General features: G+C 51.5%; 9 protein-coding genes across 9 annotated transcripts; 5 read left to right on the forward strand and 4 right to left on the reverse strand.

The window, feature by feature from the left end:
- Window positions 1-1,217: 1,217 nt before the first annotated feature.
- Window positions 1,218-2,249, reverse strand: CONPUDRAFT_165663 (FabD lysophospholipase-like protein; the record flags this gene model as incomplete). Its single annotated transcript, XM_007770673.1, has 4 exons — window positions 2,209-2,249; window positions 1,958-2,096; window positions 1,642-1,875; window positions 1,218-1,581 (listed from the first exon to the last, which is right to left on the reverse strand). Exons 2-4 carry the CDS (start codon window positions 2,044-2,046, stop codon window positions 1,218-1,220), a joined length of 687 nt encoding a protein of 228 aa, XP_007768863.1. The 5' UTR covers window positions 2,047-2,096; window positions 2,209-2,249.
- An 81-nt stretch (window positions 2,250-2,330) lies between these two features.
- On the forward strand, window positions 2,331-3,455 carry CONPUDRAFT_82432 (uncharacterized protein). Its single transcript, XM_007770674.1, has 5 exons — window positions 2,331-2,567; window positions 2,637-2,834; window positions 2,899-3,139; window positions 3,195-3,376; window positions 3,430-3,455. Exons 1-2 carry the CDS (start codon window positions 2,343-2,345, stop codon window positions 2,649-2,651), a joined length of 240 nt encoding a protein of 79 aa, XP_007768864.1. The 5' UTR covers window positions 2,331-2,342; the 3' UTR covers window positions 2,652-2,834; window positions 2,899-3,139; window positions 3,195-3,376; window positions 3,430-3,455.
- A 680-nt stretch (window positions 3,456-4,135) lies between these two features.
- On the forward strand, window positions 4,136-5,922 carry CONPUDRAFT_165664 (2OG-Fe(II) oxygenase; the record flags this gene model as incomplete). Its single annotated transcript, XM_007770675.1, has 11 exons — window positions 4,136-4,188; window positions 4,244-4,320; window positions 4,377-4,468; window positions 4,566-4,822; window positions 4,896-4,980; window positions 5,046-5,140; window positions 5,210-5,216; window positions 5,275-5,381; window positions 5,445-5,473; window positions 5,534-5,637; window positions 5,696-5,922. 11 exons carry the CDS (start codon window positions 4,136-4,138, stop codon window positions 5,801-5,803), a joined length of 1,014 nt encoding a protein of 337 aa, XP_007768865.1. The 3' UTR covers window positions 5,804-5,922.
- Window positions 5,923-6,171: 249 nt separating this feature from the next.
- CONPUDRAFT_124733 (S-adenosyl-L-methionine-dependent methyltransferase) lies at window positions 6,172-8,671 on the reverse strand (the record flags this gene model as incomplete). The annotated part of the gene is made up of 8 exons (XM_007770676.1): window positions 6,172-6,424; window positions 6,499-6,982; window positions 7,052-7,397; window positions 7,458-7,695; window positions 7,754-8,068; window positions 8,139-8,238; window positions 8,297-8,346; window positions 8,410-8,671. The coding sequence occupies 8 exons, from the start codon at window positions 8,669-8,671 to the stop codon at window positions 6,282-6,284; spliced, it is 1,938 nt and encodes a 645-aa protein (XP_007768866.1). The 3' UTR covers window positions 6,172-6,281.
- An 880-nt stretch (window positions 8,672-9,551) lies between these two features.
- Window positions 9,552-12,058, reverse strand: CONPUDRAFT_73253 (uncharacterized protein; the record flags this gene model as incomplete). The annotated part of the gene is made up of 8 exons (XM_007770145.1): window positions 9,552-9,665; window positions 9,722-9,871; window positions 10,025-10,508; window positions 10,574-10,743; window positions 10,797-11,351; window positions 11,410-11,475; window positions 11,552-11,722; window positions 11,804-12,058. The coding sequence occupies 8 exons, from the start codon at window positions 12,056-12,058 to the stop codon at window positions 9,552-9,554; spliced, it is 1,965 nt and encodes a 654-aa protein (XP_007768335.1).
- Window positions 12,059-12,390: 332 nt separating this feature from the next.
- CONPUDRAFT_124738 (cytoplasmic protein) lies at window positions 12,391-13,550 on the forward strand. The gene is made up of 8 exons (XM_007770677.1): window positions 12,391-12,455; window positions 12,508-12,555; window positions 12,613-12,780; window positions 12,834-12,886; window positions 12,949-12,999; window positions 13,058-13,067; window positions 13,121-13,260; window positions 13,322-13,550. Exons 1-8 carry the CDS (start codon window positions 12,431-12,433, stop codon window positions 13,457-13,459), a joined length of 633 nt encoding a protein of 210 aa, XP_007768867.1. The 5' UTR covers window positions 12,391-12,430; the 3' UTR covers window positions 13,460-13,550.
- A 461-nt stretch (window positions 13,551-14,011) lies between these two features.
- Window positions 14,012-19,396, forward strand: CONPUDRAFT_165668 (FabD lysophospholipase-like protein). Its single transcript, XM_007770678.1, has 9 exons — window positions 14,012-14,064; window positions 14,178-14,316; window positions 14,387-14,617; window positions 14,675-15,517; window positions 15,567-15,640; window positions 18,365-18,503; window positions 18,577-18,807; window positions 18,867-19,140; window positions 19,217-19,396. Exons 1-9 carry the CDS (start codon window positions 14,022-14,024, stop codon window positions 19,235-19,237), a joined length of 1,995 nt encoding a protein of 664 aa, XP_007768868.1. The 5' UTR covers window positions 14,012-14,021; the 3' UTR covers window positions 19,238-19,396.
- Window positions 19,397-20,696: 1,300 nt separating this feature from the next.
- On the forward strand, window positions 20,697-22,181 carry CONPUDRAFT_55796 (kinesin light chain; the record flags this gene model as incomplete). Its single annotated transcript, XM_007770033.1, has 1 exon — window positions 20,697-22,181. One exon carries the CDS (start codon window positions 20,697-20,699, stop codon window positions 22,179-22,181), a length of 1,485 nt encoding a protein of 494 aa, XP_007768223.1.
- A 100-nt stretch (window positions 22,182-22,281) lies between these two features.
- Window positions 22,282-23,464, reverse strand: CONPUDRAFT_82436 (HIT-like protein). The gene is made up of 7 exons (XM_007770679.1): window positions 23,421-23,464; window positions 23,326-23,363; window positions 23,225-23,264; window positions 23,117-23,175; window positions 22,947-23,056; window positions 22,867-22,890; window positions 22,282-22,801 (listed from the first exon to the last, which is right to left on the reverse strand). The coding sequence occupies exons 1-7, from the start codon at window positions 23,432-23,434 to the stop codon at window positions 22,661-22,663; spliced, it is 426 nt and encodes a 141-aa protein (XP_007768869.1). The 5' UTR covers window positions 23,435-23,464; the 3' UTR covers window positions 22,282-22,660.
- Between the last annotated feature and the right edge of the window lie 77 nt (window positions 23,465-23,541).

Here is a 23,541-nt window from a genome sequence, read left to right on the forward strand (position 1 = left end):
TGGATGTCACAAGAATATTCCCATGGTCACACTTAGGAAAGTATGCATGCAAGTTGAATGATGGATTATCTGCATTATAAAGCAACAACAACCAGTTTCCAGTCTGGCCTGAAAACCACATCAAGGTATCTTGAAATGATTTACCTACTCCTTTAGCAATGGCAATATTAGCCAGATTATCAAAGGACAATTACAAGTATGGTGTAGAAAACCTATACAACACAGAGCCACCAGGCTTCGATGAAGACTTGAGTTAGAAGGCTTGTTTAGAGCTTAGAGTGATGATAGTAGTCATTTGAGTAAGAGAGACTAACAATAATATTCATGGTAGCAACTCATATATATAGGATACAGGAGCATGTGAATTGACTACCGTACTCATAACTAGCCAGCCCTAAACCATGCACAACATGGATGTCTGACTCATAGTTCACATGGCCACACACAATAAGCTCAGGCCATGACAAAGCATGAATAGGTGCCAATACTACCCATGATACCTAGTGCCGTATAGTGTAAGAGACAATGTAGAACTGCAGAGGGGACATTGTTGATGGAGTAGCCAGCATAGACATGAAGTGCTAAGCCGACTAAGGTCATAAAAAGGTCTAGTACTACTTGTACTTTCAACACAGATCAGCCTCTATAGACTGAGAAGATGCATCGACAAAAAAGATGTCTGAGAATCTATGCCAACAGTTAGTAACACACCAACCTCAAAGGCAATTGCAGTGCTCACTGTGGGCAATCACTGCTCTGAACCATCTGAACAAATTTACATGCAATTTGGGTCTTGCCTTCACCACCAGGACCATATAACACAAACACCTTCTGCGGTGAAACAACTTGACTGGAGTCACCCTCAAAGTAAACTTTCATCTGGTTGAGGATGTCATCTTTGCCAGGGAATATAACAGATGGTGGAGGCACCATCTTCAACACCTTAGTTGGAACATCCATCACCAAGCTATGACCAGAAAATGATGCACCCACAGTAGGATGCAGCAGACCATTAACAACACCATCAACTCAAATGCTGGTATCATCCAGCTGCAGATAAGTACTAGTTGGTGTGTGCTGCCACTGCACTCAGACTACCAGCATCAATCCATAAAACAGCCTGCATCTCCCCTGGCTGACATTGCACCGGACATATACACCCAGGCATTGGGTGAACTGAGCATAGAGCTCCTCCGAGACCTGCTCGCAGTCTCCAGCTAAATAGCATTTATATCACCAGCACCAACAGTACCACCGTCACCCGCCACCGTGGTGGTACCAGGATGCCCAGTACCAATGCTGATTAGTATAGCAAGGTGATCAGTTGGAAAGAGAGCCTCAGCCTCTCGGAGCCCACGGCGTGCAGGGTTGTTAGCCCCCATGGCACCGCCAATGTAGTGCTGTGACATCCCGCGAGTAGTAATAGACGCGGGCTTGAAGTGCCCACCGGGCAGAGCCATCGTGGCATACACAGCCTCCCACACGGCACAGTCGGGGCTGGGATTGGTTCGAGCTACGTACGTACGGAACAGAGTAAAAATACTGGTATTCTGGTTCCCGGCCAGCATAGCACAAACAAAGCTACGGAGGAATGGATCAACAACCTCAGAGTGTACAGTAACATGTTCGAGAGGTACGCACTCGTGGCCAACATCACCGTCACGATCAGCAGGACCGCCCACCATGAGAGCGTCGACATCACCGGAGGCAGCCTTCACGATGTCTTTGATGACCTTTTCGAGTTTGCTGGCTTTAAACTTATCCTCACCGCGATGCTTGCGACCGCGAGCCCACACAGCGTCGACGAAGTGACTGAAAGCCGCAATCGCATCGTCGATTGGCATGCGGAGACGGCCGAACATCAACACGGCGAGCCTGGGTGTTCAGAGAACGCAAGTCCAACGTCAGATTGTAGGTGATGCGAGGTGCCGCCCATGCGGCCGTATTTATCACTCACCCGCCGATATCGGTGCCCCCGATGAGGTCGAAGTACTCGCACGGCAGAGGTGTGGAAGGCGGTCCTTCGCTGACTTGGATGCGATGCATTATCTCTTTGATGATAAGCTACGCAGACATGGCGCGAACGCAGCCACCGTCTAGACAAAAGTAAACTCAGTCAACACAGTGCGATTTGACGGGTGCTTCAGCGAGAGACGACGATGGGCAGCGTTTGGGTGGGATCAAGAGCTATCAGAAGCGAGCACGTACCGGTGGACTGCAGTCTACGTCCCTTTGGTTCGGTTTCAGGCATATTTTGAACAGAATTTAGAGCTTGAGCAAGTTTTTCGAAGGCGATAGCAGTCGTCGTGGTGGTGGGAGGAGGGGAGGGGAGGAGGACGAGAATGTTCCCAAGACGGGTGCTCAGCGCTAAGCTCCAGCCCTGTGCGTGGAACCTCGTTCTATTCCTGATCGCCTCATGCCCTAACCATTGGGCGTCTGATAAGCCAACACCTCAACTTGAAGACCGTCGTTGCCGCGTTTGGCCTGCGGAGAAACAGGAGCCACGCGCTCTCACATTTGCCGCGGCTCAGTGCCGTCCGACCCTGCAGATACGTTCACGAAGGACACTTTAATCGCGAGTTTCGTTGAGGAGGAATTAGTATGAATAACTCGAAAGTCAAATTCGGGCGGCCTACGTATACATGGCATGAGAAACCGTCCTTCAGAAACTGACGCTGAGATCATCGTGCGTAGCGTAGACCCCGATAGTAATGACACTCGCCCCGTCTTTAGCTGGCGGTTGCATTTGCATAGTAGGTAGATCGACATGTTGTGCCCCTGCGAGTCGCCAACAGCCCTCCGCGGTACTTTGAACCAACTCGGTAGCATAGTTCCTATCATTCAAGACGCAATAATAAGCATCGCGATACACGAGAGAATGGAGAAATGGATACGCACCTCTCCTAGCAGCAGCCGACCACCTCGAGACCTATGTTGTCTGCTTCAAATGCGGCAGCCACAGACCATCCGGGCCCACAGCTCAGGCGCGGTCGACAACCATGGTATAATGCCGCCGCCGTTCATGACGATTGATTCGATGCCTATCTATCCGCCAATGGGCCAGACAATGTTACGCTTTGAAAGCTGAGGGAATTCCGTAGACCTATATGCTGTTTCTTGGATCATGGCTGGGTAATGCCTGCACACGACCTCGTTAGAAGGAGTTAATGCAAAGGTGGAAGTGGCAAACGCACCACTCTCTGATTAGCTCTCGCTGCGATGCCTAAGTCTTCGCGCTAGGCAGGGACGTAAACGCCAGTTTCGAGCCTGAGGATGCGGCAGTGGATATCGTCTTTCCTTCCCGTCAACTCGCCCCTGCCATCTTCTCCCGCTTCTCCTTCGGCGCGTCTGCAAAAACCAGCTAGGTACCCGAAACCTGAATGAGAGTCGTCAGCATCGTCGCTCGCTGACTCGAGGGGGAAAACTAGCCCAGCAGCTATCTGTCGCGCGTGAACTCCGCTCCGAGTCGTTCTTGGGCATCGACATGGTGCTAGAGGCGGAGGTGCGATGGAATAGTAGACGCCGTTGAAAGACAGATGGTCGAACCACTCGGATTGAATTGCAGCTCATCAGCACCTGTTGACGAAAGAAAGTGGTTGGAAGATAGAGAGGAGGAGGAGGGGTACTGGGTTCTCGCATGAAAGCTCGATAGCTAGTAGATGGTGGATGAAGCGTGGAGGCGGACGACTTCGTACGTGCTATCTTTGGGAGAAACTTCCAGCACCAGCAGAGACGATTCTGACGGCAAGTAAGTATTCCAGTCTTTCGACAGAGAACCAAAACTCACTCTCAATCTTGGAGGGCGAAGTCTGCCCCTCGCCGCCTGAATCTGGCTCCCACACAGATCCCTCGAGTGGTCCAAGGGAGCCAATGCTTTAGTCGGCACAATGTGGCGTCGGCGGGGAACGGGTCGTCGCCTTGAGCAACTTTTGATGACGCTGGCATACATGTTGTAGGATGCGGGCTGGATAAATCAAAGGCACCGCCAGGCTGGGACGTATGCGTTGGATGTGTCGACGACGATGGTATAGACGAGGTAGAGGTCGCGGAAGGTGTTACGGTAGAAGGTCGCGACTCACGCGTACGCGCCGAGATAAGACTACGCGCGACCACCTCCTCTTTCCTTACAACGACCATGTCCCTCGCTAGCCAGGCAAAGGACGTTACATTTGACTCGATTCCGATCGTGTATGCTTTTATATGCGCAACATTGACCTTAAATTCGCTCAGACATTCTCGGCAGAGACCTGGGGAACCTCGATAAAGTTGCCCTCGCCCGCGAGGTACGCACAGCGTGCATCGAGGTCGGCTTCTTCTACGGTTTGTGCTCTGTTCACTTCAGCTGGTTCGAGTCACTGATCTAACATGGAAGTTAGTCAAGAACCATGGAATACCCGGCCAAATCGTATCTAACGTCACCAGCTCAATAGCGCGTTACTTTGCCCTCCCTTCGGAAACCAAGATGAAGGTACGCCTTCGTCCTCTTGGTCCTTATTTCATTGCCAGCTTTTATGTCTGGAGATACAAACCACGATGGCTTAAAAATGCTTACTGTCGTTTCTCAGCTTCATCACAAGACTACACCCAACTTCAAAGGCTACTCTCCTCTCCTCGACGCAAACATCGACCCGACCAACAACGGAGACAACCACGAAGGCTACGAGCTTGGCTGGGAAGCGCTCACCCCACCCAACGGCAACAGCCTAGATGAAAAGCGACTGAACGATGGCGAAATGTCCGGCGCGAACGTCTGGCCCTCCGAGGCGGATTGGGGTACCCCTGAGGAAGCGAAAAGGTTCAGGGAGGATATGCTGGCGTACTAGTGAGTACCGACCCTCGTCTCCGTCTGGCTATTAGTCCTTATGAGAGCGATCATTACGGACGTATATACACAGTCACGAAGCCGTACGCGTTGGTCGGCATCTATTCCCATTGTTCGCACTCGCGCTTGAGCTCGAAGAGAGGTACTTCGACGATAAGGTGCTGCACTCGTTCCCTCTCCTATGGTCACCCGAGTCTTACTGCTATCCTGTGTCGCTATACAGACACGTAACTCGGCTGCGATCATGCGTGCACTCCACTACCCACCGCAGACGGGGCCCGTGGACGATCGCACGGTTGGAATCGGTGCTCATACTGAGTGCGTCTCGCTTTCTATCTTCAACACGTTATCTCTTGCACGAAGCTGATGGTTTCCATCTACGTGAAGCTTCGAGGTCAGCCTCAACATTTATTGTAAAAGTGAACAAACTAAGCTTATACCATTCACTCTAGTTCTTCACAATCCTTTGGCAACAGCCCGGTATCCAGGCTCTCCAGGTGCTTAACGCGTCTAAGCAGTGGGTAGACGCACCATCAATCGACGGAACGCTCGTGATCAAGTGAGATCCATCATCGCCTGCTTCAATGACCGCACGCGCATTCATGCTCACCCGCGATTGTAGCCTCGGCGACCAGTTCGCCCGTTGGACGAGTACGTCTGCGCCTTGAATGTGTAGTCTTTGTGCTAATTTCCAACGTATCGTTCTTAAAGATGACGTATTTAAGTCGACCGTCCACCGCGCCATAAACCGCACCGGCGCAGAACGGTACTCCATCCCGCTCTTCTTCGGGACGGACTACGATGTCAACATCGAGGTGCGTCCTTCCCTCCTTTCCAAACGGGAATCATGTCGCTTATTCTTGTGGTATTTAGCCCATTGAAAGCTGCGTCTCGTCCGACCGGCCGCCAAAGTACCCGCCCGTCACGGCCGGTGACTACGTTAAGCAGCGGTTGAGAGACATGTACCATAGTGAACAGTAGACCAATGTGGACTTTGGAGTTAGGGTGGTTAGCTGTGCACATTATGGGTATGGGGATTAATTGCGCCTACCTTGAGCTCCACTGTATAGTAGAATGGAAATGAATGGATTGCATATCAGCCTGCTTTCACTAGGACAAATCGTCGACAGCAAATTTGCCGAAGAGCTATGTGCTGAAACTGTACTCCGTGTTCTAACACACGCGGGCGTTTGATAAGGCAGGGCGTCAAGAGACTCAGGGTCAATAAGTCTCGGAACTCGTGTCCGAGGTAGTTGAGACTGGGGCGGACTGATACTTCCTCGCATTTGGCATACTTCAAGCTACAAGGCACGTTCACATCTTTACGTTGCTTGCAAGTATCGCAGTGAGGCAACGAAACACACGTCCCCGAAGACGAGTCCATACATCAAGATACAAGAAATCGTAGAGCATACATTTCAACTTCACCGACTGTTCATTTCTACAAAGATCAGAAGCTTCACCGCACTTTGTACATCTGTACAATAACGTCTCCGAAGGCATCCTCGCCGGGCTGCTGAACAGCATAGTGAATCTCGACATCTAGCTCGCGCGAATTATCGTCCGCCTTTTTGCAGCTAAATGTTCCCCGCACGATAGTACCTGCAGCACAACGCAATTCATAAGTATCTCTAGGCGGGACATAGCGGAACAGAACAAAAGGGAAAGGAACGCACCATCACCAGCAACAATCGGCTCCCTCAAGAAAAATATCGTCTGCTTCCAATGCGTCGGCACGCTCCTCGGGCCCGTACTAAAGCTCGTTACACGCGCCGCCTCCTTCTCGCGCTGCGCTGCCTCCGCCTTCCGCTTCTCCTCTGCCTCGTCCACTACCACCCTCGCCTCTCCATCGACTCCGCCGAACTGCAAGCTGCCTTCGACAGGGGCAAGCGACGACCGCCGCTTGAGCCCGCCTCCCTGCGAAGAGCGGCGCTGCGGTGGCCGTCCGCCGACGGGCCAGACCTCCGCGAGCGCGGCTTCGCCCTCTGGAATGAGGTGGACCTGCGTGCCCGGAGGGATGGGTCGGCCGTGTGTCGTGAAGAAGATGTCGAAGTGCAACACGAGGGCACGGATCTTAGTCCGCCGGTCGGAAGTACATGTGAGTGAAAATGGCGCTGAGAAGTCGAGTTTGGCGGGTGTGATTTGCGAGATAAGAATGTCCTGTTAGATGGAGGAGCGAGAATAGGTTGAGCTGAGATACAAGAAGGAGATGATAGGGGCAAGACGGACCTTAACCACGCAGGGTGCGCTGATTATCGACTCGGGGCCAACGACGTCCACAACCGCGTCTTCATACACGCACTTGGCCATCTCCGACAGATCAAACCCGTACACATCTCCCCAGAATCCGATCCTCTCTTTCCATATTTCGCTTCCCTCACATAGCGCGAGCGCCATATGAGCCTGGCTTGGAGCAAGCACCCCTCCAGGCTTGAGGAAGCGATCGCGTGCGCGAAGAACCGAGTCGAGCATCGACTCGTATAGGAGTGCGTATCCCATCCATTCGGAAATGATGATGTCGACCTTGTCGACGCCGTTGGGAAGGGTGATGTCTTCAACTTTGCCATGGATGACGCTGTCGTCCAGACGTTAGTTTCCTTAGTTTAGGGTGAAATGAGAGGGGAAAAGGACGCACGTAATCTTGTCCTCCAGTTTATTCTCTTTCACAATCGCCTTCGCCTTCTCCGCAACTCCGCTAGCGTCGACCGCATACACGTGCCGTGCTCCACCACGAGCCGCGAAAAGCGAGAGAATGCCAGTCCCGCACCCAACGTCGAGAACGATCGCGTCGCGGAACAGCATCGGGTTCTGCAGGATAAATGACGCGTACGTCGACGTTCGGACTTTGTCTTGGATCATCACAGCGTGAATGTCTGTCGTGTTCGAGTATATCAGGGAGAGGTACCGGATGAAGATGTAAGACAGACGCACCATTGGCCGCGTAGCTCTCGAAATAATGAGTATCATCGTCTCTTACCGATGCTACACTTGCACCAGACGCCGATGGTCCTGGCTCAGCAGCGATGTCTGCCAGCCGCGCCGCGTCTAGCCGTTGCGCGACGAGCTTGCGGTAGTCGGCCATGTCCTGACGTGCTGCTGAAAGCTTAGCCTCCAGAGCACGCACGCGTTTGAGTGCTCCCGGGAGGTCCTTTGGTGTATCTGCTGGGGCTTTTGACTTGGCTTTGAAGCTGGACGAAGCTAGGGGCGCTTCGTCCTCGTCAGAAGACCAGGAGTCAGGGTCGGGTTCTACGCGTTTCGTTTAGCAGTCAACTTATGAAGCGGGACATTGCGTCAGCTTGGGAAAAGACAGACGTACGAAGGAGAGGGTCATCTTCAACGGAGGGGATAAGATATTCGTCTGCGGATAGAAAGGCCTCCGAGCCCATCAAGTTCTGCATATCCTTCGCCGACGGCCTCTAATCATACCACGCGTACTCAGCTTCAGAGAGAGTATCCACGAAATACCATACTCACCGTTTTGCGAATGAAGTTGATAAGCCGTATCCGCCCATACGCATCCAGAGCTACACGCATAGGAACCTGGTATTAGCCCCTTTTTCCGAGTATACATCATAGCAAACACTCACCAAGCTTCTCGCAAACAGCATCCAACCCAAATCCATACGTCTCCTCATCGTATTTCAATGCTTCGCCGGCACTTGGGAGAGTCTTATCCTCAAACAGCGAACGACAAGGCTGCGCCTCCATCTGATCCGAGACCCAGTCGTCAAAGTTGTTGTCCTCATCGGCATAGTCGCTCCCTGTCACTGAGGATGCAGAACTAGCATCGATGTCAGATTCTGCGGGGGATGTAGCCTGAAGACTTGAGGCAGGGAGATGGAGAGACATGGCAAGTCGAGAGGAGAAAAGCAAGGAATGAAAGAGAATGAAAGACGCGATAAGTCTAATCGTTAAACTCTAAAAGATAGGGGGATTGACTTTTTCGGCGCGTATCGATTGCGACACTTTCAAGTTGACTTACCACCCCGACCTCGACTTTCAATATGCAATGTTCAATGACGCGTCGAAATATTCGCAGTCGAACACATGGCGGATATATGTTCGTTTATTGGGTTTATTTCTTGTTGCATGGTACCGGTACGAGTAATAGACGTTAAGTAGCTCCTGAAGGTCGCTTATCCCGGGAAAGATTTACAACGTCGACGGTTACGTTCGATTCTAATGGACATATGCTAGAGTACATCGTTACAGCGAGACTAGTACTTACCGACAAGAGTCCAAAATATTCAGCGAAACATTGGTCAAAAGTGAAGCTTCTTGTAACGAGGATGAACCGGCGCTCCATTATTATGGGTCTCTCCACATGCTCAACATGCAAGTCGCGGTCAAATTGCCAAAGACAAGAAAAGAGCAACATGAATACTCAACGTTCAACAACGGCGTAGTAATCCTCTTGCGAAACGTCGGGAAAATAGGTACAAGCAATAACAGGACGATAGGATAAAAAAGAAAGCAATCCGTTTTCGTCAAGCATCGATTCATTAGACAACGTACTTACGAGGGCGCATCCAAAGTCAACAAACCGTAACCACAAACTCCTACACGGGTCTTACGCATCGACTCCAAATTTTTCTTCGCCCTCCTTCCAAACGACCTAATACGCGCCCACTCTCCGCAGTATACCTCAGCGGGCTCAGGGATGCCAGTAGTCCGCCACGCACCTGCGCCCTCACGGCTCTACGACAGGCCGACGGGGCTCGTCGACGCATCACTCGTCGACCATGAGTCGCTCGGTGTGCAAGCCTTCGCTGTAAGCCATGCTTTCGAAGATGACCTGGCGCCAGATGGAGACGACAAACTCTTGCGCTTCTTCTTCGAGCACCTACTCATATATGTCAATTAGACCGATTCAGTATCAGAGCATAAGAGGACACGTACGGGTTCAAGACCTTCGATAAGCTTCTGCGGGCCTTTGTGATCCTTGAGATGTTCGAGCACGAACATGATCAAGTCGTCATCCTCCAGCTCGCCGAGGTACTTGACCATCTGGCGCTTGATAAGCGGCTCTAGTTTTCTGTCTATCATCGACTGTTGGCCCATATCGATTCAGGAGGAAGAAAGTCGGTTAGCACACATTCATGATAAGTAGCCGAGACACTCGTGACAAGCAAAGGGAAAGGAAGAAGGAACGAGTGAATAGCGGGAGTGGGTGAGGGGCAAGAACAGGAAGAGAAGACGCACGTCCGACAACCCATCCCACCGGACCTTGCCCTTGAACAAGCTCTCCTTATCATGCGGCACATTCTGCTGAATATCCTTCAACCTCTCCTTCGCCTTATCCCCCTCCGCGACGCCAAAGTCAAGCTTCACAAGCGGCACCTTGCGCTTCTTCGTCGCCTCCTCCTCCTCCTCCTCCTGGTTGAACGCCACAGCTGCCTTGCTGCTCCCCTTCGCAGCGCCCTCCTTGCTCGCAACACCCGAGGCATCGGCCTTGCCAGATTGCTGCAGCGACATGTTGAGCCGCACGGGCGCGCCGTCGTCGAGCAACATGCCAGCACGACGCTGCTCGTCCGCGAGCGCCTGCATGTCCTCCATCTGCCGTGCAAGGAACTTCTCGGACTCGATCCGGAGGTTCTCAGCCTCGCGCTCTTCGTACATGCGCGACTCAGAGTCGTGCTGCTCCTCGAGGGCCACGCGGCGGGCGCGCATTTGGCGCCAGCGGGCTCTATGGGCGCATATCCGTGAGCAACGAGAACGGCTAAGCTAGAGTGAGAGGCAAAGAAGACGTACCGGTCAACGTAGAACATCTCGTCGGACTCGTCGTCGTCCCAGACGTCGAGACGAGCCTGCATCTCCACGCGATCGCGCTCTTCAGCTTCACGGATAGCTTGCTGGCGAGCGATGGAACGTTCTATGGCAGCCAGTCTTGTCCGTTCGCGTGGCTCGTACCGTCGCTCTCGCTACATGGGTCATTAGTAATGCATACACGCATTGCAAAGCAGGAAAAACATACGTCTCGATACGAGTTCTCTTCCTCTCGTCTTCTCGCCTCTTTCCTCTCCTCCTCAAGCTCCTCGTCCGTCTTCCCTTTTGCAGCCGTCATACCGCCCGCACTCGCATCCTCCGCCTTCACAAAGCCCGCAGGCGCCTTCCCATACGACGCACCCCTCGTCCCCTTCCCAGGCGTCCCAGGCGCCGGACTCGCCCCCTGCGGCTTGCCCCACTCCCTCGTCTTCGGCCCATTCGGCGCGTTCCCATTCGCAGGGCCGGGCCCGGGCGAAGGTGACCCAAACGAGTTCGTCGCGGCGGCCATGTTCGCCCTGACGTTCTTGAGCTTCTCGCGCTCCCGCTTGGCTGCGCTCTCGCGGAACTGCGCGATCTCGCTGATGACGAGCCCGCGCTGCGTCTCGGGCAGGTCGGCTTCTTGCAGGTCGTGCAGGTGCGGTGGGATCACGTATTTTTCCTTGTCGAGGAGGCCCGAGTTGGCGGCTTCGGCGGAGAGGGCGTTGATCTCGTCGACGAGGGCGGTAATTTTGGCGCGGGAGTCGGCGAGTCTGGCTTCATCCTCCTATTGAGATGAAGTATGGTTAGCGGGAGGGAGAGGGAAAAGAAGGGGTGGGACGCACGTCAGTTTTCATCTTCTGCGCGGAGAACGCGTCGAGGAATAGCTTCGTCTTCTCATCTGCTTTAATCTATATAGTAAAAGCATACCAAAAGATCGACGTAAACACTGTCATGAGACAATGCAAGGCAAGTAAGGAGACGCACCAGCAACTTCTTGTTCGCACAGCCGTCTTCAAGCGCCGGGAGTTCCACGCCCTGGAGGAGGGTGATCGCACGCAGAGCTGAGTCCGCATCGTCGAACTCGGCGAACCCGAATCCCTGCGGCTTGTTCGCAGGCGTAATGAGTCGTTTGATAGGCTTGACAGGTCCACAAGTCTACATTCGTCCCCAACACAAATCAAAAGTCAGCTACTGCACACCAACGCTACTAAGAGGGAAAAGGGAAAGGAAACGTACGGCGAGCAACCTGTTCAAGAACGCGTCCGTAATTCCACCCGAAATGGAGCCGACGAATAGCGTCGCGGTCTTCTGCGCACCGGGAGGCACGAACGCCCCGCCCATGGGTCCAGCGCCCATGGGAGGCGGGAGAGCCATGCCGCCGGGTCCGCCCATCTGTGCTTGCTGTGCGAGCGCGGACATGGATGGGCCCTGGCCGAAGGAGGGAACTCCGGGGCGCATGCCCAGGCCCAGGCGGTTAGGCATTGGTTGCATGATGGTGTGGAGTAAGCTAAGATGCGGATTTGGCGATGGGCTTGTGGTCGGCACGCCACTGAAGGTTGGGCTGAGAGAAGGTGTTCAGCGGCGAAGTGAAGGGAGACGCTGAGAGATAGGTGAGGTTATGGTTGGTTGGGTTTTGTTAGGCAGGTCTTACAAGAAATGCAAGGGACTGTGGGATGGGACTGTCGTGAAAGACGATGAGAGCGGTTAAAGGAAACAGGCGTCGCGGATGTGCTGAACAGCGTCAAAGGAGGCAGTTTATTTCCCACGATCGCTGGACTTGGGCGTCTCCGCTCATTCAGCCTTGCCTCTGCTCCGATTCAGCCCACTTTTGTCTCTTACCTATCATTCGCTTGCCTTGCAAACATGGTCCTCTTCTTCACGTCAACAGGTACGCAGCAGCCTGCTATGCATCAATCCACTGTCTGACCCGAACTTTGTAGCGGTGAAGCCTCCCGCGACGATCTACATGGGCAAGGATAAGGTCGAAAGTGAGCAACCCACTCCGCACTATGCGATGTAGCGAGATCTTAACCAACACAGATTAGACGAGGACCTGATCAAATATGCGTGGCCACAGGACGTCTGGTTCCACGTCGACAAGCTCTCGTCTGCCCACGTCTACCTTCGCATGCCGGACGGTATGACCTGGGAGACCATACCGAATGCTCTCCTCACGGATTGTGCTCAGCTCGTCAAGGCGAACTCCATCGAAGGTACTATTCAACCTCTTGTGCCTGTGTATGCGCGAGGTGTGACCGAACTGCAGGGAACAAGAAGGACAACTTGACGATCATATACACCCCGGGTGATAACCTCAAGGTCCGTAACACTGGTCTTCAAGTCGTCATCCAGCCCACGTAGTAAAATAACTATGACTCTAGAAAACGGGGGATATGGCTACAGGCCAGGTGTCCTTCCACAATGACAAACGCGTACGTATATCCCGAGCTTTCGACCGCATATATTCACCCGACATTCAATGTCCTCCAGGTGAAGAAAGGTATGTTCATCTTCTCCACAGGTCTACGCCTTCGCTGAGCGACGTCCATATAGTTCACGTTCCCAAGCGCGAGAACCCTATCGTCAACCGACTCAACAAGACCAAGGTCGAGAAGGAAGTCGACCACGAGAACGAGCGTATCGAGCGAATCAAGAAGGAGAACGCGGAGAAGCGCGTCATTGCAGCTCAAAAGGTTCGTCTATTCACCTTTTCTTAGCTCCTCGCCGCCCTTACAAGCCTTTCAATCGCTGCAGAAAAAGGTCGATGCAGATCTGGCGAAGCAGCGAGAGGCAGAGAAGGCAGCGCGGTCCTACGATTCACTGTTTAATGGCGAAGAGGATGAGGACGTGCCGAAGCTGATGGGGAAGGCGATTGAGGAGGACTTCATGTAATGTCCACTTATTGCACTACCTCTGACGATGCCTGCTTCGTCCCTTATATCGATCTGCCTCCCCGACTGTTTTCTAGCTTGACACACAGCGCATTCTTAGTACGACTGCCATCTCTGCACACGGGTCGTTTAGCCTCTATTTCGTAAGCTGTGTCCATCCACCTTAGTTTCGCCTTCTCTTGATCGAAAGTGTCTCAGTCGAGCTACGGAAAACTTCGCTCCTTCCTCAAGTCTAGTTTTCACGACTCTTCGGACGGACTTGCGGGCTTATTATCAGTGACTCGCATGCGCCACGGCTCAGCATTCAGTCACCGGCCCGCATTCACACAGCTAGCTACTGTCAGATTAGCACTTCCTGTCGCCCTTCCGATGCAGAGACCAAGCGCCCATTGTACTTGTGCATCCTATGTCCTTTTTCATTCGTTATAACAGGAAACGGCCCAAAGTTAATCCCCGCAAGCGCACGGACCACTTCCTGTGTGCATGAGTGCTTGTCTTCGGAAATTCCGTCCTATCCTTTCTTTTTACCTCCCATCATCTCACCCACCGCTATCAACTCATTTATGGCTGAAAAGGCGCAAAAGGGACGACGTTTACTCTCTATAGGTGCGGACCCGCCCCCGATCGTCATGAGTTGCTTGAGATCGCCGTCGCTGATAGTCATTTACCCTCTTTTCACCCACTCGCCTCGGCGTGTTCACTATATCGTGCACGTCTAGATGGTGGTGGCGTCCGGGGATTGTCCGCGTTGCTTATCATCCGCGATATTATGCGCCGCATCCAGATCAGGGAAGGATTGCACTCTCTTCCTCGGCCGTGCGACTACTTCGACCTCATCTGCGGCTCTGGCACGGGCGGGTATGTCATTCTTCCGCAGTTGTTCCCGCTACGCATTCTCATAGCCTTGTACGCTGAACTCTCTTTATAGGCTCATCGCCCTCATGCTCGGTCGTCTCTGCCTGCCCATAGACGATGCCATCGCTAGCTTTAAAACGTTTGCCAAGGAAGTCTACGGTGAAGGTCGCAAGCGTTTTAGCAAGGAGAGGTTCAAAGCCACTGTGCTTGAACTCGCCTCCAGAGCTATCGTTTCGAGGGTCCTTGACGATGAGAATGCCCGCCTGTTCGATGATTTCGCCGCCGCCAATAACGCCTGCAAAGTGTACGTTCTAATCACAGCTCGAGACTCAAGCCTGATTGAACACAACATCTACTGCAGATTCGTCTGCGCCATGTTTGCTGATAATCTTAACGCGAGTAGCCCCACCCTATTGCGCACGTATCGCGCTAGGAACAACACGTCCTCCAATTTTACAATCTGGCAAGCTGCACGTGCGACAATGGCCATGCCTGGCGACTTTAAACCTGCCACTCTCTCAGGCGAGTTCGGATTGCAACACAGATTCATTGATGGAGGGGTTGGCTCCAACAATCCCAGCCAACTTGCGCTTCGGGAAGCAGAGTCAATTTTCCCGGGTGATGCTCTAGCCGTCCTAATCAGCGTAGGGACCGGCCGCTCAGAAATCATCGCTGATTCTGCACACCAAATGGCTGCAGCCTCTGATCCATCCGCGCTTATGCAAAGGGTAGCTGTTGATTGCGAGAGAGTATCAGACGAACTCACAGGTCGATTTTCTCAACGCCCGGGTGCATACTATCGATGCAGTGTTATACATGGAACGGAGGGTGTATCTTGGGTCGATGCGAAGGCGCTGGATACAGTGGTGACTCAGACTTCACGCTACCTGGAGGGGCTGCGTATCAGCGCCGAGCTCGATTCCATGGTGGAGTCGCTACTTGATGTCCGTGCCCGTGCAGTGCTTGCAGGCCACAACTTAATCTCTTCTGCTACCATAAGGGTGCTCAAAGTTGTACCTTCCGCTACCCCTACATTCACTGGGAGGCACGAAACCCTTTCTGAGATGGATGTATACTTCGGAGCTGGCTCTAGTTTAGCTGCTACCTATCGAAAGGTCTTCGTGCTATATGGTCCGGCGGGTGTGGGAAAGTCACAGTGTGCATACAAATTTATTGAGGTATCTCAGGCTCAAGACGATCCACGGTAAGAGAGCCTTTATTCACTATAACGCATTATCTGACAGATTACCCAGTTTCTCACACGTGTTCCTTATAGACGCATCTTCTGAACGATCTATCAAGGCTGACCTTACTGATCTCGCTATCAGTAAAGGACTTCAGAGATCACATTTAGAAGCGCTGGCATGGCTTTCAGGGCAAATAGACAACTGGCTGATACTATTTGACGGCGCAATTGATCCTACGTCTAACTTGTCCGCCTATTTTCCAAGTTGCTCGCATGGGAATATCTTGATAACGTCACGGTCTGAACTGTTCTATGGAGAAGGAATTGGTGAGAACTCAGCAAGCCACATAGACCGTATGGAAGAAGAGGACGCTCTGAAGCTCTTCCTGAAGACAAGCAGAATAACAGAAAGCATGACCTCGCGGCACGCTGCATCTGCTTTAGTGAAGGTATTTGCGCTCTGTGTGAGCTAATCATCATAGTACTTACGACTCGGATTGGTCCGAATCGCTCCTCAGGAACTAGAACTTTCCCCTCAAGCTATTACTCAAGCTGGTTTATACATCCTTCGACTTTCAATTTCAATTGAGCAGTATTCGCGATTGCTTGAAGATCACAGATCCGAGTTATTGGCTGTAGAATCCATCCAAAGAGGGGACGAATACACGTTTATCTAGTTGTTATCCACTCGACACTGTAGTAGGACATACGTAATAACGACCCCAAGCGTTCTAGCTGGTATTAATGATTGAGCTATGTATTCATTAAATTCGGCGATGCGAACTAGCCTATACTACTTGGAGCGTCTCTGGCTAAGAGGTAGTTGTCAAGTGGATCTCGCTTCTCGAGAGCTGATTCAGGACCTAGAATCGGTTTTGACCATGTGGTGATGAGGAATGGTGATTATCGTCGCCCCCCGGTCTCGTTAGTAAGCGCGAAATGGTATGCAAATGCAACATAAGGAATATCGGAGGGGAAGGTAACGGCAATGACGTCGTTTCCACAAATCGCTGAAGCGTGACCTCACAGCACTGCGAAGGACTCCAAGTGCATGAGCACTGCTCCGTCATTTTTCCAGCAGGGAAGGCCACTGCAGGCCACTTCTGTACGTTGTTGCCACCTTCAGCAGCGCTCGCATGTGCAGCAGTGGCTGAAACATGGACGTCATCATCGACGGACTACCGTCCCGTCGTTGAAAGCAACACCCAATGCGGAGTGGGTGATCGGCGAGCCACCAAACTGTCCACAGAATGCGGTCCACAGCATGTGCGCGCATCGGTGTTCATGGGATCCTCTCGAAGGAAACTAGCTTCCAATCCACGAGGCACTGAGATCGAGGGCGGAAGTGGAACAGGTTGATGTGTGTACACGTGTTTCCCCTGCTATTCATATCTTCTGTGATAAAGACACGACTCGGAGGACGTACCATGATACATTGACTACAAGGTTGACTATGCTTAGTCCAGTATTCGTTGGCTAAACGGACAAGTCCAAAACTTCAGGGTCGGAGCGTGCGACAGCGGGAAGCAGGATAGCTAGTCTCGTTCATCTCTTTGGAGATTCCACATTTGAAGTACAGGGAACACGTACGTATGCTTCCTTTCTGCGAGCCAACTGCGGGTGGAAATGGGTGCAAGGTGCAAGGCGAAATGCGACCGAGAGTACGGTTACCAATGATGAATCGATATCAGCGCGCGCTGCATGTCCTCCTCAGTCAGCCGGAATCAAATAAGGGCATTTTCTAAGTTGGATGACGCACTGATACGTATACTCGCAAGTCGCTGCCCGCAGCAATAGTGAGTACGTAATTGCTGACACTGGGAGAGTACTTTGCTGGCTGCACCGTGCACGCTGGGTGCGCATTCTCCGTTCGAACTTGCTAGACCTGACTCGCTCTCCTTGCGCTCTCCTTGCGCTTTCCTCCTGTTCCCCTGTTCCCATAGACGACGAGGTAACCTACATGCTCTCGAGCGTCTCAAATCAACTGCTGACGCTAAGCGTCCAAAACTCTATGGGGCGTTCATTGATGATAATGATGGAGAGATACGGCACCCACTTTCCCTGCTGGCGACCACACATGCCCGGGGTCTTGAGTCTACCGTGGCCGCTTCCAGGCCCTGATTGAGGTTCTCTTTGGGTTCCACCGCGTATGGGAGAAAGGCGTCACTCGAAGGTCTCAAGATCATGTTTGGAGTGTGCGTGAGATTTGCTACATGTCGCTGCGTGAGTGGACCCTTGCATCCGTCGCGCTGGGCGATAAGGATGCCGAGAGAGCATCTAGTAGGGGCATTCAAACTGCCTCGTCGAGGCGCACAGCTCGGTTTTGCGTCACCATGAAAAAGTCCGCAAGTTACACCCCGGGCCCTAGTCTACTTGCAACTCGCTGTCAACACCGCTCAGGTCAGCAAAACATTCGAAAGCATTCAATGTCGCACCACTGATCAATGCTTTCACCGTCGGGCACTAGGTGGCGGTCTGGGTTAGCAACAAATGGGGTCGACGCCCATATGCATGCCACACAGCACGAGGAATCCGAAATTAGCCTGCATCTCCGAGTCCTCGCACGGACCCCTATCTAAGCGCCTGAGCGTTCGTCTACCGGATCCCCCCTCGATCCTTTCTTTCCTTCCTCCCACCATCTCACCTACTGCTATCGTCTATACCAAACACACCAGAACGCTCAAAAAAACCTCTGAAATTGCTCTACTATGCCTGAAAACGAACCCAAAGGAAGACGTCTGCTGTCTATCGGTGTGTCCTCGCTCCCGACTATCGTTGAACCCTTCCAATCCTTCGTCGTCGTCGTCGTTATCTGCTCATCTTATCCATCTAATGCGCTGTGCTAACTACTTTCTTTACGTTTAGATGGAGGCGGCGTCCGCGGACTATCTGCGCTGCTTATCATTCGCGAAATCATGTACCGTATCCAGACCGAGAAGGAGCTGCCCTCTCTTCCGCGTCCGTGTGACTACTTCGACCTCGTCGGCGGCTCGGGCACGGGCGGGTAAGTCTTGCTTCTGCCCCGTCCCTTCCTTATCTTCAGCCCTTATGAGTATCGTCTGCTGAACGTTCGCTAGACTCATTGCGCTCATGCTCGGCCGTCTTCGGATGTCCGTCGACGATGCCATTGCTACGTTTGAAACGTTCGTCAAGGACGTCTACGAGCACGGTCGAAAGCGTTTCGGCGAGGGGAAGTTCAAGGCTACTACGCTTGAGCTCGCCGCCAAGGCTATCGTGGCGAACGTCCTCAGCGACGCGAACGTCCGTATGCTCGCGGATACGACCACCAATGACAATGCTTGTAATGTGTATGTTTTCATTTGTTGATTCTGGATGCTAGACCGGTCGGGTAACACACTCACCGTAGGTTTGTTTGCGCCATGTTGGCTGATAATATGAATGCTGGTATTCCCGAGGTGCTGCGTACGTACAGTGTTAAGGCCAACGCGTCCCCCGATTATTATATCTGGGAGGCCGTGCGTGCCACGATGGCTATGCCTGGTCATTTTAAGCCGGCTGCCCTCACTGCTGGGCATGTGCACCATCACTACATTGATGGCGGTGTAGGGGCAAACAACCCCAGCCAGATTGCCCTTCGGGAGGCAGAGGCTCTCTTTCCGGGTGATGCCCTCGCAACGTTGGTCAGTGTAGGCACAGGTCACCCCAAGACCATTACTGCTGTATCAGCTGGGGGGTTGATCGCGTCTCGTGATTCAGCTGCGCTTATGCAAAGCATGATTGTCGATTGTGAAAGAGTATCAGAGGAGCTTGCAGCTCGGTTTTTGGAATGCCCGGGTGCATATCACCGGTGCAGTGTCACCCATGGATTGGAGGATGTCTCCTGGGTACATGTGAAGGGGTTGGGCACAGTGGCTGCCCACACTTCTCGTCACTTGCAGCGGGGGGTTGTAACTGCTGAAGTGGACTCCATGGTGGATTCTCTGCTGGATGTTCATGCCCGTGCAGTGCTTGCTGGCCATAATTTGGTTCAGTCTGCTATTCCGAGGGGACTGAAGGTTGTGCCTCCCCCAACTCCTGTGTTCACTGGGAGGAACAGTATTCTTTCTCAGATGAATGCATATATTGGTGTTGATCCTAGTACACCTGCCACCCTTCAGAAGGTGTTTGTTCTTTATGGACCAGGAGGTTCAGGGAAATCACAGTGTGCATACAAATTCATTGAGATTGCACAGAATGGTGAAAATCCATGGTATGCAACTTACATCAATTGCAATGATACATTGCCTGACAAATTACATAGGTTTTCATATGTCTTCTTCATAGATGCATCTTCAGAGCAGTCTATCAAGGCTGATCTCATTGATATCGCTGATAACAAAGGACTTCAAAAGTCTGACACAGCTGCTTTGAATTGGTTTTCGGGGCAAAATAATAACTGGTTGATACTGCTGGATAATGCAGATGATCCCACATTCAACTTGTACAAATATTTCCCAAGGGGTAAACATGGGAATATTTTGATTACCTCGAGAAATGACTCTTGCAAAATCCATGCTACAGAAGCACACTCATCATGTCATGTATATGATATGGAAGAAGGAGAAGCTGTTAATCTCTTGGTGAAAACAAGCAAAGTGATAGAAACCCAATCTACAATGAATTCCGCACATGGATTAGTCAAGGTAATTGCATCAGAAATATGCCAAATATTTAGTAACTAATTACTCTACTCCAGGAACTGGGATATTTGGCACTGGCTATTGCTCAAGCTGGAGCATATATATCAACACTTGAAATTTCTATTGAAAAATATGTGGATTTGTTCAAGACTCATAGGCTGGAGCTTTTAAAAGAAGAAGCTGTGCAGAAACAGGATGGTTACACATCTACAGCATACACTACATGGCTTCTCAGCTATGATAGGCTTGAAGATCATTCAAAAAAGTTTCTTCAGTTATGCTCATTCATGCATCACAGTGGTATTTCTGAAGTGATTTTTAAATCAGCATGGGAAAACAATAGAGATGAGGATTTGAACTTACCTCCATTCATTACAAAGCTCATGGGAGATAGTCAATATTGGAACTCAGTTCTGTTTATGCATGTTATCCAAGATCTTTTGCACTATTCATTGATTCATACTGCCAATGGTGCATTGAACATTCATCCTTTAATCCATGAGTGGATAGTAGATCAAGTGAGCAATGTGTCAGATACAAAAGGGAAAGCTGTGCATATGCTTGCTTTAGCTGTACCATGGGGAGATGATGAAGTTGATTATTTAACAAGGAAACACTTATCTCAGCACATTATTCATGCAAGTAAAGCTTTTGAAATAACATGGGCAGTTGCTGCAAAGTGGGCAATGGTCTATCGTGATATGGGCATGTACAAAAAGGAGGAGGTTTGCAAAAGCCAAGTCCTACAAGAAATGCAGAAAAAATATGGGGATGAACATCTAAACACACTCATGGCCATGAGCAATCTGGCAGTCACATATTCAAACCAAGGCAATATGAGTGAGGCAGAGCAGCTTCAAGTGCGAGTGCTGAAGGCAAGGAAACAGGTACTGGGAGTAGAGCATCCAGACACACTCTCAGCCATGGCCAATCTGGCAGCTACATATTCAGACCAAGGCAAGATGAGTGAGGCAGAGCAGCTCGAGGTACAGGTGTCAGAGGCAAGGAAACAGATACTGGGAGCAGCGCATCCAGATACACTCATAGCCATGAATAATCTGGCAGGGACATATTTAGACCAAGGCAAGATGAGTGAGGCAGAACAGCTTCAAGTACAAGTGTTAGAGGCAAGCAAACAGATCCTAGGATCAGAGCATCCAGATACACTCATAGCCATGAATAATCTGGCAGGGACATATTTAGACCAAGGCAAGATGAGTGAGGCAGAACAGCTTCAAATGGAAGTGTTAGAGACAAGCAAACAGATACTGGGACCAGAACATCCTCACACTCTCTCAGCCATGAATAATCTGGCAGTGACATATTCAGGTCAAGGCAAGATGAATGAGGCAGAACAGCTTCAAATGGAAGTGTTAGAGACAAGAAAACAGGTACTGGGACCAGAGCATCCAGAGACACTCTTAGCCATGGGCAATTTGGCAGCTACATATTCAGACCAAGGCAAGATGAGTGAGGCAGAGCAGCTTGAGTTACAGGTGCTGGAGGCAAGGAAACAGGTACTGGGACCAGAGCATCCAGAGACACTCCTAGCCATGGGCAATTTGGCAACTACATATTCAGACCAAGGCAAGATGAGTGAGGCAGAACAGCTTCAAGTACAAGTGTTAGAGGCAAGCAAACAGATCCTAGGACCAGAGCATCCAGATACACTCTCAGCCATGAATAATATGGCAATGACATATTTAGACCAAGGCAAGTTGGGTGAGGCAGAGCAGCTTCAAGTGCAAGTGCTGGAGGCAAGGGAACAGATACTGGGACCAGAACATCCTCACACACTCTCAGCCATGGAAGGTCTGGCAACAATATATTCTAACCTGGGAAAGATGAGTGAAGCAGAAAATCTTTATGTGCAGGTTGTGGAGGTGGGAAAAAAGGTGCTGGGACCAGAACACCCTGATACACTCTCATCCATGGCCAGTCTGGCAATTATGTATAGAAAGCAAGGGAAGGATGCTCAAGCAGCAGAGCTGGAAGCAGAGTTGGGTCAACTTGAAGGTGAAGAAGAAACCGAAGATGAGTAGAATGAAGGGGAAGAGGATGATAGTGACATGGATGAGAATGAGGATGAGCACTGAGGACAAGGGTGACAAGAATGATGAACAAAGGAGGAGACTAACTCTCGGTTGATGTCTTTCTATACTCTGATTTTATGTACTATACACATGGATTGATGTTTCAATACTTGTATTATACTTGAATAGCACAGGCAATCTCCCGAATGAACGTGTTTACCAACCGACTTGATCACAAATTGGCCTGATGCAACAGGCACTATAAGGTAAGAGAGGCGAGAGTCTCTACGACTTCACAGAAAATACTATCATACACAACACAGGTGAAGTGTGCGTGCATGCAACGGAGAGGTCCGCCAGACACAGTTTCACTAGTGAGCAAACTTTGCACGAAGTGCACCACTGACGAACTGAACTGATGGAGAATCATATGCCACATAGCTTTAGTCATCGTGGCGGTACCAAGGGAAGATGTTCAACTAAACTACCTAAAGCTTGCCGATGATGTCCTTATGCAACTGCTCGAGATCAGCCTTCGGCGGTTGCTTGGCAGGCCAGCCGACGACAAGACCCTCATCGTCGCTAGCCTGAGGCTTGGGGATGACGTGAAAGTGGACGTGGTCGACTTCCTGCATGGGCAAGATGCACGCTCACGTCACGGAGGGAGACGGTAAGAGAACGGATGACGACGCACCTGGTGCGCAATGCGTCCATTGTTCTGTTTTGAGACACCTGAGTAACAGTTTATGGGTCAAGAACCGCAGTGATACGCACCTGGAGGATGTTGTAGTTCTCAAGACCCTGCGCGTTCGCGATCTTCTTAGCGATCGGGAGCACGTCGGTGAGGTACTCGTCAGGGAGCTCATGCATCTTCTCAGTGTGGTCTACCGGGGAGCGATAAGCAAGGCGCTTTGGCCGCAATACGGGAGTCGAGATAAACGCACCTTTGGGGATGATGAGCGCGTGGCCCTTGGAAAGGGGACCAATGTCAAGGAACGAGAACCTAGTCGGACGTTTAGCACGGTTGTGTCGAACGAGCATGATGTACTCACGAGTGCTCCGTTTCGATGAGCTTGAAGCTTGGGATATCGCCTGCGAAGAGGAAGCGCCCGTCGAGCACTGTAGTCGCGGACAAGGTCTAGCGGGTGCGTACCCTTGACGATCTTGCAGAAGATGCACGATGCGAGAGATCTGCGAGCGTTCAAGTGTTAGATGGACATATATATGACATTGAGCAGGCATACTCACCTAGCGGCAGACATGACGGCGGGTTATGGAGATGGCGATAGTGGTGGTGGTTCGAACGAAAGGGGGAACGACCGATGCGTGCGGTTCGGGCAGTGGCTTTACACATGTGACAGGACGCGGA

Source organism: Coniophora puteana, assembly GCF_000271625.1.
Source record: "Coniophora puteana RWD-64-598 SS2 unplaced genomic scaffold CONPUscaffold_6, whole genome shotgun sequence".
Taxonomy (NCBI): domain Eukaryota; kingdom Fungi; phylum Basidiomycota; class Agaricomycetes; order Boletales; family Coniophoraceae; genus Coniophora; species Coniophora puteana.

Coding starts and splice junctions, on each gene's coding strand:
- CONPUDRAFT_82436 (XM_007770679.1), bottom strand. Junction 23,176..23,224: donor CTCATCGAAACGGAGCACTC/GTGAGTACATCA, acceptor ACGTCCGACTAG/GTTCTCGTTCCTTGACATTG. Junction 22,802..22,866: donor ATGGACGCATTGCGCACCAG/GTGCGTCGTCAT, acceptor TTGCCCATGCAG/GAAGTCGACCACGTCCACTT.
- CONPUDRAFT_124738 (XM_007770677.1), top strand. CDS start 12,431: ATGGTCCTCTTCTTCACGTCAACAG. Junction 12,887..12,948: donor CCCCGGGTGATAACCTCAAG/GTCCGTAACACT, acceptor CTATGACTCTAG/AAAACGGGGGATATGGCTAC. Junction 13,261..13,321: donor GCGTCATTGCAGCTCAAAAG/GTTCGTCTATTC, acceptor CAATCGCTGCAG/AAAAAGGTCGATGCAGATCT.
- CONPUDRAFT_165668 (XM_007770678.1), top strand. CDS start 14,022: ATGGCTGAAAAGGCGCAAAAGGGACGACGTTTACTCTCTATAG. Junction 15,518..15,566: donor CAGGCTCAAGACGATCCACG/GTAAGAGAGCCT, acceptor CAGATTACCCAG/TTTCTCACACGTGTTCCTTA. Junction 18,504..18,576: donor GGCGGCTCGGGCACGGGCGG/GTAAGTCTTGCT, acceptor AACGTTCGCTAG/ACTCATTGCGCTCATGCTCG.
- CONPUDRAFT_82432 (XM_007770674.1), top strand. CDS start 2,343: ATGTTCCCAAGACGGGTGCTCAGCGCTAAGCTCCAGCCCTGTGCGTGG.